Genomic DNA, 17,500 nt, shown 5'->3' on the forward strand with positions numbered 1-17,500 from the left:
GGCTTTTAACCAGGTCAATTTATAGGCGAAGAGGGCTCAAATGAAGACGTTGTGATGTAATTCCCTACATTGCAGCCACTGCCGAAAACTCAATTCTGGATAAGATTAGACAATATCCTTAAAAGAAACATTAAATGACATTTATTGACTGGATAATATTAGAAAATATCCTCAAAAGAAACATTAAAACACATTTATTGACTGGATAGATTAGAAATATCCTTAAAAGAAACATTAAATCACATTTATTGAATGGATAACATTAAAAAATATCCTTAAAAGAAACACTAAATCACAGTTATTGACTGGATAAGATTAGAAAATATCCTTAAAAGAAACGTTAAATCACATTTACTGACTGGATAAGATTAGAAATTATCCTCAAAAGAAACATTAAAGAACATTTATTGACTGGATAGATTAGAAAATATCCTTAAAAGAAACATTAAATCACAGGTATTGAATGGATAAGATTAGAAAATATCCTTAAAAGAAACATTAAATTACATTTATTGACTGGATAAGATTAGAAAATATCCTTAAAAGAAACGTTAAATCACATTTAATGGCTGGATAAAATTAGAAAATATCCTTAAAAGAAACATTAAATCACAATTATTGACGACGGCAAAAGTATTTCATGACATGAAACATTATATGTTTAGATATTCAACACACACAGATATATATATATATATATATATATATATATATATATATATATATATATATATATGGGTTAAGTTTTTTCACTTAAACACGCATAGCCTTCTTATAGTCACAAATATTATGCCACAAATAGCATTCGGCGTCGAATTCACTTTACCTTTGGAATAACATACAGCCAAGGGGAATTATAACTGACAAGTGCACCTCCCTCGGCCTAGAAACCAGGCCGGGGCATTTGCTCATATCAATCATAATTCCTTTTTGAAAGTCGCTCTCACTGTATCTGAACCAAACCGCCCACGTTCGAATCCTGGCCGGGCCAGATGAACTTATCAAGTTATAATCACCTTGGCTGCAAGTTACTCCCAAGGTAAATTTAATATTAAGTGACATTTGTGGCTTAATCAAGAATGAATTACAATAAGCGCATCTGCCCGGTAAGGATTCGAACCAAGTCCGGATGGTCAAATCGACTGTTTATCAATCAATCTAAACCATAGGCTCATTCAATCCCAGTTGACCGTTTATCACTTTATCGGAACCAAAGGCCCAAGTTCGAATCCTGGCCGGGCCAGATGCATCTGTCAATTTATTGTTCCCCTTGGCTGGAAGAAATTCCCACGTTACACTGAATTCGATATTAAGAGATTTTTTTTGTCTCAACATTTGTGAATATGTGTGTGTGTGAATGCATATGTGTGCGCGCGCATTCACATGAACATGAATTATCTAAAACCTTCATGAACCATAAAAAGATTTACTCGGGAATAATAAAGACAGGATCTGATTAATCATCAAGGACGTATAAACAAAACTGTTTGTTTTCCTTCTTAATGAATTTAAGAAGATAAACTAAAAACTAGATATTTCGCCAAGTAATTAGAAAAGACATAAACTCTCATTCAATGTCTTTGTAACTAACAAAGAGCTGAATTTAATACTCCTCAGTGCGTTAATTATCAAACAAAGACTTGACCCATAACGGATAAAAAGTTGTTGAGACAACATGTAAACTAAGTTACACGTTAAGATTTCAGATATGTCACAGCTAAAGGGCTCTTGGCAATATACACAAGTTTTATTTAGCTGGACCAACGTCGTCATAAACTTTTAAACAGTTATATTCGTATGAGCACAAGAAATATGAAGTGCTGGTGTAGGTCCTGACCGGTTTCAGCTTTATTTCCCAGCCATTGACGATGGACTAACACACAGTGGTTGAGATCACAGTATAAATGCTATAGCGACAGTACGAACGAACGTACACACGGTTTAAGACTACGAATCCACGCCTGATAGGTCTAAAAGGGGGATTGGCGAAAAAACTCATTAGTGCTAGAAGTAAAACTCACAATATATACTCTAGTCTAGGGCCAGTACCGACAAACATACAGACCGTTGAAGATTACAAATCTACACCTGGCAGATGTCAAGGGGGAGGGGAAAAAATCTAATTAGAGCTACTGATCCAGTGCAATCTTTATCAATATAATGATAGTCCTTTTTCCAAACATTTCTTCGGTTTCCCTTAAAATTCAAACATTCTCCTAAGTTACGTAATTTGTAATTTGTTTCTTATTCTTTCACCTGTTGTGATGTGTGATATGTATACATAATGTATACATAATGTGTGTGTGTGTATAACACACACACATATATAAATATATATATATATATATATATATATATATATATATATATGTGTGTGTGTGTGTGTGTGTGTGTGTGTGTGTGTGTGTGTGTGTGTGTAACACACACATATATACACATATATATATATATATATATATATATATATATATATATATATATATATATATATATATATATATATATATATATATATATATATATACACTCACACACATATTTATATATATATACATATATGCGGAAAATAAGTGTCTCTGAAAACACCAACTATACAATTACACAAACCACATATATACATGTAACAGAACAATATTTTTTATATATATTATCGAAAGTTTATATTTATATGCACGAGTTTCATCTATGAATTTAAAAAAACCCGACTGAATAACAACTTCCTTCCCAACTTCGCTGGAAACGATTGAAATCACTGAGGTGCTTAACGGCAAAATTCCACATGCATAACCATACTAGAACCTTCACAAAAGCAATCAGCTTAGCAATTATAAAAAAAACTTTCCTTCAGTTGCTATACTCGAGCAACTGTAAAGCAAAAACCTTTTCAAAATCTTATCGCATTATAGAGTTAATGATAAAATCCAACAAAGAAGAAAACACATTTTAATATTCCGGTCGTTTTATGGACGATGATGAAAAAGGACTTGAAATAATTAAACATTTTTACCATGTCTTGCAGTTTCATTACCGTGAAAATATGTACCCACCCTCTTACATTGTCAAAATTTCGGTTGATGAATTCTCCCGGGGAAAATTATTAAGTAGCAAAATAAAGGTGTAAGCCTCGGAGATGAAGACCTGTCACTGAGATGGGAGTTAATTAATTACGCTCGTGATCGGAATCAAAAGAAAACTTTTTTTTTCCTCGAGAAGAATAATGATGACCAAGAGAGCTCCCGGTCAAAAATATTTGTTGTTGAAGGCCTGTTTAGGAATATATATATATATATATATATATATATATATATATATATATATATATATATATATATATATATATATATAATTCCTAAACAGGCCTTCAGAGAAGTACAACAAATATATATATATATATATATATATATATATATATATATATATATATATATATATATATATATATATATATATATATATATATATATATATATATATATATATATATACTGTATATATATATATATATATATATATATAGATATATATGTGTATATGTAATATGTATATACATATAATCAGAAAGCTACAAACGTCCTTTAATATCAATTCACTCTACCTCGAAATAATATATTTTCATATATGTTACCGAAGGGAATTTTAGTTGATAATAAGTCCACCGTCCCATGGGATCGAACCAGCGACGGACGAGGAATCAGGACTACAGTGACGAACCGGCCACAAGAGAGGTATAAGTGAATAACATCTCCCCATCAACTCACCCGTCGAACTCAGATATCCACCCACCTCTGCCATGTTGACCGTGTAGTGCGTTTGTCGCACGTAGCCATATTATGACTATTTATCCGCATCACCGTGATTCATATACAATCGAAAGCTACAAACGTCCTTTAATATCAATTCACTCTACCTCGGAAATAATATATTTTCATATATGTTACCGAAGGGATTTTTAGTTGATAATAAGTCCACCGTCCCGTGGGGATCGAACCAGCGAACGAGGAATCAGGACTACAGTGACGCACTAACGAAATCGGCCAAAGAGGTATAAGTGAATAACATCTCCCATCAACTCCGCATCAACGCACTACGGTCAACATGGCAGAGGTGGGTGGATATCGTCTCCAAAACGCAAAACACCTGAGTTCGACGGGTGAGTTGATAAGATGTTATTCACTTATACCTCTCTTGTGGCCGATTTCGTTAGTGCGTCACTGTAATCCTGATTCTCGTCCGTCGCTGGTTCGATCCCACGGGACGGTGGACTTATTATCAACTAAAATTCCCTTTGGTAACATATATGAAAATATATTATTTCCGAGGTAGAGTGAATTGGATATTAAAGGACGTTTGTAGCTTTCTGATTGTATATGAATCACGGTGATGTGATAAATAGTCATAATATGGCTACGCAAGGACAAACGCACTACACGGTCAACATGGCAGAGGTGGGTGGATATCGTCTCCAAACGCAAAACACCTGAGTTCGACAGGTGAGTTGATGGATGATGTTATTCACTTATACCTCTCTTGTGGCCGATTTCGTTAGTGCGTCACTTTAGTCCTGATTCCTCGTCCGTCGCTGGTTCGATCCCACGGGACGGTGGACTTATTATCAACTAAAAATTCCCCTTCGGTAACATATATGAAAATATATTATTTCCGAGGTAGAGTGAATTGATATTAAAGGACGTTTGTAGCTTTCTGATTGTATATGAATCACGGTGATGTGATAAATAGTCATAATATGGCTACGTCGCGACAAACGCACTACGGTCAACATGGCAGAGGTGGGTGGATATCGTCTCCAAACGCAAAACACCTGAGTTCGACGGGTGAGTTGATGGGAGATGTTATTCACTTATACCTCTCTTGTGGCCGATTTCGTTAGTGCGTCACTGTAGTCCTGATTCCTCGTCCGTCGCTGGTTCGATCCCACGGGGCGGTGGACTTATTATCAACTAAAAATTCCCCTTCGGTAACATATATGAAAATATATTATTTCCGAGGTAGAGTGAATTGGATATTAAAGGACGTTTGTAGCTTTCTGATTGTATATGAATCACAGTGATGTGATAAATAGTCGTATATACATATCTTCTTTTCTTTTAACGTGCTTTTATTCCCATTTTTGTATGGGGTAAGCCACGATGCCTTCTTTTGAAGGACTTTTTGATTTGGCTTTGGGGTAGACCTGTGGTCTCGATCGGCTGCCCTGCCTGACATCGCTTAGACCCCGGTACGTATGTTTCATGTATCATACCAGACCCAACACCTTTCTCCCAACAGCGAGAAGTTATTGCGCGGGTATGGCGAGAGTTCGAGACGTGTGAGATGTTTGTTATGTTTTTAGAAGGTGTTGTAGTGGCTTTGTTTTGTGTGTGTATTTAGTCTGTAACATCCATTTTTGCTTTTTAAGCAAACCTATCCGTTGATTACATATATAATCCCGGGATGTCTACACGGATAGCAAAGTGTTCGCCTCTCTGATCAGCCGGCTTGCGGATTGAACCCGCGCCACAGACCTCTACGAAGTCCGGAAGCTGCTGCTGTAACCTGACTGAGCCATCGAGGTAATATGTATATACATATATATATATATATATATATATATATATATATATATATATATATATATATATATATATATATATAGAGATATATATGTGTATATGTAATATATATATATATATATATATATATATATATATATATATATATGTATATATATATATATATATATATATATATATATATATATATATATATATATATATATATATATATATATATATATATAATATATATATATATATATATATATATATATATATATATATATATATATAAAAAGTTCCTACAACACATGAGGCTTTAGAAAAGACATGTAAACAAGACTGCCACATTCATCCGTTAACTGGTAAATCAAGGATGAATCTCGAGTGCAGAAAACTTCCATCAACATCAGCCGCCTCATAAACAGATACAAAGAGTTCATCGGTAGTTTAACACTTCCCTTCCACGTTAATACAACCCCGCACCCCACCTAGCCAAGACTTTCTCGGTTTTCTTCCAAAACGTTCATATTTTCCACCGTCCTTAATTCCCTACAAATAATCAAACCAACTTTTTGTCGTAATTGTATTCAGCACCCATATTTCACTTCGGTAAAGGAATGTTGGCTAAACACCTTCAAATTTCAAATTTTTGCTTCCACTGACACTCTAATTCTTTTCTAAACATTTTCCCGAAATCCTACTACACTCCTTGATTCATTTATTCTGCGAATCGCCTCTTCTCCTCTCCTAACTTCATCGGTTTCATATAATTTCACCCACTTCGATTCGCCCAACATCCATAGTACCTTTCATATCTCAAAATACTTGGGTTCCTACTATTCTAATATACTTGCTCTTGTTACAACTCCACTTCCTAGCTTTTATATATTAAAAAATTGTTCAGTGTTTTACAACTCCAACTTCCTTCTTTTACCACCAAACAATATTATCAGCAAATATCAACTATTTCAGAATTTATTCATGTCATCTTTCCTAGTTACATTTTTTGCCTATTTTTCAGATCTTCCCATGACATACTCTTCTCTTAAACCCAATGGCAATACGTACAGACCTGTCAGTCGTGCGTATACATACTCCAATACCCACTTTGCTTTCAAAATTACATTATTATAACCCATGCATCCTCAACACCCTCCAATCACATTTCAATCTAGACTATCACGAGGTTACCTTGGGTCATGTATGGTTCAAAGACAACGCAACCAGATCTATCGTCGTCTCTTTCAGAAACTATTATTCATTTGATAAAACCCTTTAAGGAAATGGGAACTGTACCCAAAGCCTTTCCTATCCCTAGAATGTAATAACGAAGTCTCGTATTCAATGCCTATTCCAATGGCAGCGAGGCCAAAGTTTTTATTACGCCACCGCACAGAGAGAGAGAGAGAGAGAGAGAGAGAGAGAGAGAGAGAGAGAGAGAGAGAGAGAGGTGTTGCTAGGTGAAGTAAGGCTTCCCAGAAAATCTCATTTGGTAACTTTGCATGAAATTGTATGGATTTGCTGACTTTCTCCGAAGAACCGGAGGTTCAAGTTATAGGTCACGAAAGGTATATTTCAGAGGGAAGTCATTTATCAAAGAATAAGAGATGGGTGATATATGATATGATTATTTGCCAGTTGAGAGAGAGAGAGAGAGAGAGAGAGAGAGAGAGAGAGAGATTTTTCTTCTTGAAGGTTGGACATAGTTTAAAAATGTTAACAAAGGGCAGTATCTAAAACTATCTGGTGATTCAGAAACCATTTATATTAATGCCAAAATCTTCAACCTAATGGCAAAACAGATTGTCTTGCATATGTAAAACTAAAACCCATTAAACTCATGTCATTTATCAAAGAATAAGAGATGGGTGATTATCAATCAACCTTGAGAAAAGGTTAAGTTTAAATCAACCAGAAAATGTTAACAAGGGCAGTATATAAAACTATCTGGTGATTCAGTTCTCTTTTTTTAATATAACCATTTATATTAATGCCAAAATCTTCAACCTAATTGCAAAACAGATTGTCTTGTATATGTAATTCAACTAAAACCCATTAAACTCGTGTCACAATTTTTCGCGATTTTTAATGCATTAATGATACTGTCACTATAATACCTATTTTAGCAAGCTCTTCTTCGGTATTTATTAAATGGCAATAATAAAGAATCAGACTAAACGAAAAACAGTCGCGTAACCATGAGTAGCTTTAATAATAAAAAGAACGTTCTACTGCATTACCGAACGAATTATGCAACAGGCGACATCATTAATCATTTAGTCAATGTGCGTACTTAAATAACTTGGGGCCAAGGAGTAAATTCTATAACACGAACACAACTTTAAATTCACAAAACAGTTCTTTGGAAATTAAAAATATCTGCTTTTAAACAAGAGTATCAAGTGTTCTTGACGACGAGTTTGAACTTGAATTCTTGGAAGAATAAGTATAATTAATGCCCTTCATTTTTAGTTCAGAAAAGTAACTAGAACACAAGACAATCAATTCACAAACCTGGTTATACTATTTAACTAGCTAGTATATTAATAATTCAGGTAATATTTATACCCTGAACTAATATGCTATTAATTGCATGCAAAATAACTACTAGCACTTGGTTCATCAATGACGAGGCTATCGGTAAGCTCCGTCAACTCAAGTTCCTAATTAATCTGCGAACACGATTCCGTGTCTTAATAAGTACGTAATCACAGTCATGTTTAAACTTCGGGGGACTTGTTTTATTTGTCTCTCAACTAGTTAAAGAAAAACTCCAGAACTTGCGAAGTGAACTGGTTAGGAAGTCGGTGACTCTTCTTTACCAAAGTTTCTACACAGGCAAAATACTTCCATACAAAATTCTACATTTCTCGATGAAGATGATGAATAAAAAGCATCTAGTGCTGGAAAATACCTGACATTACTAAAAGTTATTAAATATATAGTATATATATATATAAATATATAAATATATATACAAATATACAAATACATATATATATATATATGTGTGTGTATACACACACACACACACACACACACACACACACACACACACACACACACACACACACATATATATATATATATATATATATATATATATATATATATATATATATATATATATATATATATATATTCTTGTGGAAGAGAGTAATAAGTCGTTTACTTTATAAACAAGCTTTAACAGGTTTGAATGGGAACAGACGGATTAGAAGATATACAGGCAAAAACAAAATTTTTTAAGACATTTGGTAACGGTAAACAAAATACATAAATAATAAAGACGGGAAAATATGTTTTTTACAATATTGTTTTTCATTATTCAATCTTAAACATTTTTCTCATGCAATGAAGTCCAAAAACTAATATGCCATTTACTCGCCATGAAATTACAGAATCTATAGTTCTTTTCCACTTTACCTATAAAATAAATAATTCAAGGTAGCTGGGGATTCAAGTTTTACCGAAGATATACTGTATCTCTAAAAGTGAAAGCAGTCTTTCAAACCAGTTTACGGGAAGTCATGCAACTCTAACCCGAAAACTAAATTGATTAGATTTTTCTATATATTAAAAATGTGAATTCAAGAATAAAAGCGTAATAATAGATACTGTATGTACAGCCATACGAACCAACGCACAGAACGAGAGAGAGAGAGAGAGAGGGAATGTAATAAAAATACGGCTATATCAATATGTACACAGCTGGATAGACTGCCCAGACGTCTAACGATTCAAATCTATCGGTTCGAATACGAATGGACGAATGAAAAGAATGGAGCGGCTCTTTGACAAACGCTCTTGAATAAAAACCAAAACAAAAGGAAACAAGAGAGGGGAAAAAACCCCATGGATTTCCCGTTTTCTTTCTGAGTGGAAAATAACAGCCAGACGTTCCTGATTTTTTTAAGGGACACAAACGAAGAAAAATTTATATAAAGAAAATCAAAACCTTATTTGGAAAATTAAACAGATAACAAAGATATACAAATGTGTGAATGAAAGTGAAGCCGAATCTAGGTCCTAGGAGGGGGAAATCTGTTATGCATGACGTTTGATATATTGCATTTATTCATTACTGAAGAAGAAAATCTATATTGTGGATCAGTTTTACATGTGAATATAGCATCTCGTAAGGGAGATGTGTTTACTATTTATAAGACTTTATTTTAATCACGTAAATACACACGCGATCATTGAAATTCCTGAATAGATACATATGTATAGAAATTAGCGCAGATGAATTTTCCTACTGGAAAGCAGGTGCCAAATACAAAATTGCCCAGTGCATGACTCAAAATAAAAATATCATTACAATAATATTAGTAGTACTAGTAATAGTAGTAGTAGTAGTAGTAGTAGCAGTAGTAGTAGAAGAATTTTGTTATTGTTATAATGAGTAAATAAAATACGACTTAACATTAACTAAACCGATAAGAAATAAATACTGCTACCTCTACATCTCTACATATCAAGCTCGTTTGGAGGAACTCATTAAAATGATAAAAGAAGATTTTCCATTAAATAAATTAAGCAGTCTTCAAACCCTTTCCTTTCAATGTACGGTCAAAAATATTCTGAGCTTTCCACGGTCTAAGACCATTTCTAAACATTTCGTAAAAATACTCGAAAATTTAGTAACAACAACCTTGGGCCTAAGCTAAGATTTCAAGCCGGTTAAAACTAAGGTTCAAATACATCTGATGCTTCATTTAAGCTCACATTTCCCAAAACACAAACACAGATAACTTTGTAGGCTCTCAGGATCGTGAAACCAAATCACGTGAATTTGTACCCTGCGAATGGGTGGCAATGACAGGATGGGCAGATATGAATTTTTTGAAGTCAATATGAGGTGACGTGGCCGCATGGGTATACCTATGAGGTGATGCTTCCACAAGGTGAAGTAAAGATGAAAATACAATCGAAATAAACTGGATTTAACACATGAAACACATAATATATAAAAGATGAATATGGAATACGGAATCCCTGGGAAGGATACGATCTGGAACCCTTGACGAAACAGACTAAAAACTAATAAGGAAATATGAAAGCACCTGATAGAAACAGAAAATGAGATGATATAAAGCGGGAATGGAGATGTGTCTATGAAACTGCTTTACCTGGGGATAGTTATGTGTGCAAAAACGGATATGATCAGTAAAGTTCGACAACAAATCCATACATACATAGTACACACTTCAAATGCTTACACAATACAATTAAATAAAACATCCATTGCAGAATAATGTAAAAGCATACACATACTGCCAAAAGTACAAAAAATAAACGACTCGCTTCAAGCCAATATCTTGACTTTCTCTGAACCAAGCAAATAAGGAATTGTTGAAGGCATGTCTTTTTCTCTCTCTCTCCACCAGGAGCTCTTCCGAAACGACGCCCGGGTCACCCTGTCCCTGACACGCCTTTCGGTGTCAGCCTCAGGTCTGTACCGGTGCGAAGTCATCGCGGAACATCCCAGCTTCAGGACCGAAACGGTCACAGCGCCCATGACCGTCCTCAGTGAGTACTTGGAAATTCAGTGCATGAAATTTGCTTCTTTGATTGAAGAGTTTTTTTTTTTAAGATATACACTAGCAACGGTGAAAGAGTATTTATCATCTTTATTTTATATGAATATTATTGTCTCCATGATTATAATCACTTTTACACGTGCTTGTATATATCAAAGGCCACCGAGAAAAAATGAAAAATTATAATTTTTTTTATCCACTTTTAGTATTTTGTAGTTTAACTTCTATGTATAGAATTCGCCCCACTGTATTTTATACGAAATAAAGCCTTTATTATTATTATTATTATTATTATTATTATTATAAATCCTGGCAGCCGTCGGCTTTTATTGCTAACTAAGCCATTCTTCAAAGGACTGATAAAAAGTGGTAGAAATATTATATATATACACACACACACACACACACACACACATATTATATATATATATATATATATATATATATATATATATATATATATATATATATATATATATATATATATATATATATATATATATATATATATATATATATATATATATATGAAGTTTTTATCACATCACTGTGATTCATATACAAGCATTAAGCTACAAACGTCCTTTAATATCCAATTCGCTCTACCTCGGAAATAATATATTTTCATATATGTTACCGAAGGGGAATTTTTAGTTGATAATAAGTACGCCGTCCCGTGGGGTCGAACCAGCGAAGGACGGGAACTCAGGACTACAGGGACGCATTAACGCGTTGATAATAAGTACGCCGTCCCGTGGGGTCGAACCAGCGAAGGACGGGAACTCAGGACTACAGGGACGCATTAACGCGCGGCGTACTATTATCAACTAAAAATTCCCTTCGGTAACATATATGAAAAATATATTATTTCCGAGGTAGAGCGAATTGATATTAAAGGACGTTTGTAGCTTAATGCTTATATATATATATATATATATATATATATATATATATATATATATATATATATATATATATATATATATATATATATATATATATATATATATATATATATATATATTGCTCCTAAGAGATGTTTGCAAGCTGAGTCCTGCCGTCATTCGTGACTCCGCCTGCGAACACCTGTTATGTGCAAATACATGGTTTCCGACCGTTTTTATGCATTGTCCAGCTAGCATATATACATATACATATTATGCATTTCTACCACTTTGTATCAGTCCTATGATGATGATTTAGTCAGCAGTAAAGCCGACCCTTGTCAGGATTTACAACCGTTTTTCATATTCTTCAGGTGGTGTCTGATCTATTATTGTCTATATTCATGTATACGCGTAGGTTTTTCTCTTAGCAATCAAACATGTTCTAGTTCATGTAGGTCTTCAAAGCTTTCAAGAGTGTATGTGTATGTATGTATATATGCATGCACATACGTACGTATGTATGTACATATATATATATATAAACATATATATATAACCGAAAATCTGTATGTATGTATGTATGTATGTATGTATGTATATATATATATATATATATATATATATATATATATATATATATATATATATATACAGTATATATATATATATATATATATATATATATATATATATATATATATATATATATATATATATATATATATATATAACGGAAGTATGCAATGCCTCTCTGCCATCGTGAAGCAATAATCGGGACGATGTTGCTGACGTCCGTCATGAAACATATTCGAACAAAGCGTCCTCATATCTCCCCAACTGTGTATTAATCGACACCCCCAAAACCCCTACTCTCCAATCCCAACCCACCCTACCCTTCCCTGCCCTTTCCTTCCTCCTCCCTCTTCACACAGCTGTCTGCCTACAGTTTCTTCCTGGGAACAGCTTTTAATTAAATGAAGACACAAAAGCGATGATATTCAAATCATAAGCGGGAGCTCGCGAGGGGCTGCATGCACTCTATTTACAATTTGCGAAGTCGTTAATTCCATTAAAGTCCCTTATCAGGGGAAAGAGAAAGACAAGCTATGGATGAAGACGCGGAGGGAAATCGCTGCCGGAACCCCAGTGAGAGATGAAGGAATTATCGTATTACGGTGACTCAGAGTCGCTACAAAAATGGAAATGTTGCCGTGATTCGCTCCCTAAGTAAATTAGAGAGATGGAGAATGACAGGATACATGACTCTTATTAACTCTGACTAACATTTTTATCATTCAAATTGATGCCATTCTTTAAATGCCAGTCAAATTATATAATCTTTTATTCAAGGAAGATTTTGCTTCATTTGCCCTCAGGGAGGGGAGGGGGAAAGGGGAGGAATCAATGACAGGACTGAAGAGGGGCAAAGGGGGCTTGGTGGGAGGAGGCGAAGGGAAATTTTAAAGGAAAGTAATATGAGGGTTTGGCTAAGGCTTCAGTCATAAGGGGTTTTTCATTATCTTCTGCCGGCAATGTGTCCTATACAATCCAACTGGGGTAAAAATAGAGTGGAGAGGATGAAGAGAGAGAGAGAGAGAGAGAGAGAGAGAGAGAGAGAGAGAGAGAGAGAGAGACGCTTACACGATTTTTTTTTTTTTTTTTTTTTTTTTTTTTTTTTTTGACGGGAAAAATTTCGCAGAAACTCTTCGGACAGGACGAGAAAGTTTAGTGTGAATTCTATAAAATTCGTTCTGGTTATTTAACACCAATTTGATGAACTGGTGAATAATTCCCTTTTTAGGTTTTACGCCCGTTCGCCATTCTATTGAAATTCACTTCATTCTTAGAGTGAAATTGGCGGAATTCCGAAAAAAACTTTTTGTCAAATGCATATTCAGACGCTAATTGTATATTGATTTTCCTTTATCTTTCTGATTTTCTTTATTAGCAATGTACAAAGGCCCGTTATTCATGTGATCAGGATTTTTAGTATTCTACTGTCACCAGAAAAAAAGACCAAATCATCTACATAGCTATTTTAAAATCAATAGTTAAGTTCCACGTATGAAGAGGGTAAGATTAAGCTATGTGAATTCCTCTCATTTGACCAGATGAAAATGGCATTTCGCCATCGTCTTTTATTTTTGGAGTCTTCAGATTGTTCCAAATGTTTCTTGGCGATAATCACAATTTCACAATGCCAAATTTACTTCTATGCATCGTAGCGTTCAGGTCACATCACCTTTTTCTTCTTTCATTTTGGTTTTTAAAGCTTTACCCGGGTGCTAAAGAGACTGCTCTCTTAACAGGTGCCATCCTTCTATTATACAGTATTTATTCTTACCAGGAGTTTTCTATTATAATTATTCTTACCAGGAATTTACAAAATATTACCTGTCTATTACCTCTTTTCTATAGATTCTCTCCCTCTTCCCAAAAGAAGCAGGCCGAAGTAACTCTTCTGCAGGTTTACTTTGGTCCTGCTATACTGACCTATAGGAGTGTCCTCCCTAACCCTAGTGACCCAAATGTTGAATTCAGATCCTGCGTCCGTTTCCCCAAACATGTCTCACCTCCAGGGTAGGCACCATTCTCCCCCACCCCCTTTTTTTCTTAAAGCCTAAATTATAGTCGCAGCAAACCAGTCTGAAGGTTCCATTATCGTGTACTGGCAACCCAATGATCTTAGTGGTAGGATACCTGGGCACGGTATTAAAGCCTTCAAACTCGCTGGGCGCGGCTTCAGTTATGGACATTCAGTTGCTAATTCCAGTAGCCTCCACATAAAACACTATTATGGTCATCACATTTCTCCCATCTAATACTTCCTAAGTTAAGAGAAAATGTCAAGCTTGCTTAATATATATCGCACATGAACCGCAACGTTTGGTTTAACTGGAGAATATCATAATTTCCACGTCTGCAGCAGTACTGCTAATTCTGCGTATCTCCGCATACTGCAATATCCAGGTCATTAAACATACACTTATGCGCGTTTTCATCCAAAGATCACTGGAACTATAAGCCAACCGGCCTTTGCTACTATATCAACATCACAATCTTTTTAAGTTGGGTATTTAGGTCGCAGCACGCGTTTCATAAAGGTAATTCTATTTAAATCATTATCATATGCGCATCACGTTTAAACTGGCTACATTTGGTATCATATTATAACATTATCCAATTCCAATATTTCTGTTCTCTGACAGCTAATTCACGTTTCGCCACTGTCATAAACAGACACTATCGCAGTCATTCGTAGTAACATCACCTCCACCATCATTAACGTCACTAACCTCACAGCTATTGGCACTACCCGTTTTATTATAAAGTTTATATCATTGTTACTTAAAATTATGGATCATAATTCCGTTTTCATTAGTGTCATGATCATTAACACATGATCATCGCCATCAACATTTGTAAACATTATTTTTCATCATTATGAACATCCGTAACCATTGCTACTGTCACCATAAAAACTTTAATATCGACCTCTGTTATCGCCCTGTCTCTATATTACAAAAAAATCGTTATTAAATCTATCTGCAACAGACGAATGGATACAACACAACTGTCCGTTATGGCATCCTAATTTATCACCCTAAAAAAAAGGTCCGTAGTCATCAATTTCAAACGAATATAAATTCTCGCAGCTGTACGCATGCTCGAAATATAAATATTTATTATATGGGCAGTGACATGATTCATAAAGGGAATGAACGTAACAAAAAGTACCACATAATTCTTCTAAATGAGAAGCTGTTTTTACGAATGAGATTTTCTTTCGATATGTCAACGAACGTCGATTTGGCAAACGTATTCTTTTTTCTCGCCCAAACCGACACCAATAAAATAAAAACGACAGTGAGTAGGAAACGAAAAAACAGGACAAAGAGCAAATGATCAAAAACTTGATAAAAAGATGAACGATAAAACTTTGTCCATCAGGTTTCTCCCAGCACCCGTCACGTAAAGTATAAAAAAGGGAAGAACAAAATAAAAAGTGAAAATGAAAAGCGAACGAAGGGACAAAAGAAAGGAAATTAAGAAGTGAAGAGTGAAAACTAAATAAATGATATACTGTGACACCTTTCTTCCTAACTTAGTAGAAACTGAATAGGTAAGAAGGAAACATAAACAGAATATGAGCATAACCACGCCATGATAAACAAACTGAAAGCATAAAAATTAAAATGGTCGAGTATGGGAATACGCTCCCCCCTCTCTCTCTCTCTCTCTCTCTCTCTCTCTCTCTCTCTCTCTCTCTCTATATATATATATATATATATATATATATATATATATATATATATATATATATATATATATATATATATATATATATATATACATAATCTATATATATATATAAATTTTCTGGCAATCAGAAGAGTACTTAGAGCCAAAAAATGTAAATAAGAAACTAACACACTGTTAATCAAAAGAAGAAAAAATAGACAATAAATGGCACAACTACAGAGAAGTAACAGATAAAACGACAACTCTTATAAGAAATAACGCTAGTTAAACAAATAAAAGGGCAAATTGTACTAAGAAATTAACATCTCGAAAACAACAAACCTGGAAAGTAGACACATACAAAGCCAACCTTTCCTCCTTCAAGTAAATATTGCAAATAATTTTGAAGAAAAGGCATAACGGAAAAAAGTTAATAAATTTTAAAGGCACATTTCAAGCGAGTGGACAGACACAACGCCACCTTTTCAGCTTTCGAGAGACAGATATCTGTTATCGATTGTGGCCATTCGGCGTGAGACACCGATCATCTTGGTCTCCAATTAAATTCTTCGCAGCCGCACTTGACGAACAAGTCTCAATTAGGGGAACTTTTGTCAGCGAGGGGAAACTGTGAAGCCAGTAATGAGATAACTTAGCTGTCGAAATGTAACACACGAAAAAGGACGTTGGAAAATGTTGTAGAAGGGGCGACTGAAAAACTGAGCTCAAGAGGGAAAAAAGGAAAAATGTGAAAAAGCGATAATGCAGCAAAACGGGTACTCCGTCGTCAAAATGTGATAAAAAAAAACCCCGACCCAGACTGATGAAAAAAGATTTAACTGAAATATGAAACGAAAGAAAAGACAACCGAGTGGATACTATGATACAGGCATGTATCACCGACCTTTAATCTTCACTGGATGCACAGAGGTAGAATTAATGGTGGTCAAACTTTCCAAAACGAGGACTTGAGAGTCTAAATGGGAAGAAGGAAAAGGAACACCATAAAAGTAGCCCGGATGAGGCAAAAAATGATTAATGTGGCACCATAAACATGAAAGGGTGTTTACTTTTCACCCGAGAGATATTCGAAACTGAGTTTTTCAGCTGACTAAAACCTTACCAGCGACTAATCGAAGCAACTAAAGTTGCTACGGGTTCTTAGTGTAGTGCCTGACCTAGTTTCTTCCTTTCCACAGGTCACAAAATGTAAACGATGGAGAGAGAGAGAGAGAGAGAGAGAGAGAGAGAGAGAGAGAGAGAGAGAGAGAGA

At 34.6% G+C, this 17,500-nt stretch overlaps 1 protein-coding gene and 1 long non-coding RNA gene across 2 annotated transcripts in view; one reads left to right on the forward strand and one right to left on the reverse strand.

Moving 5' to 3' along the window:
- LOC136833144 (uncharacterized) overlaps positions 1-17,500 on the reverse strand; it is a 689,668-nt gene that overhangs the window by 320,749 nt on the left and 351,419 nt on the right. The window lies entirely within an intron of this gene.
- LOC136833143 (uncharacterized) overlaps positions 1-17,500 on the forward strand; it is a 492,490-nt gene that overhangs the window by 166,010 nt on the left and 308,980 nt on the right. The window contains exon 3 of the mRNA XM_067094840.1: positions 10,946-11,087. Within this exon, the coding sequence (XP_066950941.1) occupies positions 10,946-11,087 (142 nt within the window). The remainder of the gene's footprint in view (positions 1-10,945; positions 11,088-17,500) is intronic.

Source organism: Macrobrachium rosenbergii, chromosome 51, assembly GCF_040412425.1.
Source record: "Macrobrachium rosenbergii isolate ZJJX-2024 chromosome 51, ASM4041242v1, whole genome shotgun sequence".
Taxonomy (NCBI): Eukaryota; Metazoa; Arthropoda; class Malacostraca; order Decapoda; family Palaemonidae; genus Macrobrachium; species Macrobrachium rosenbergii.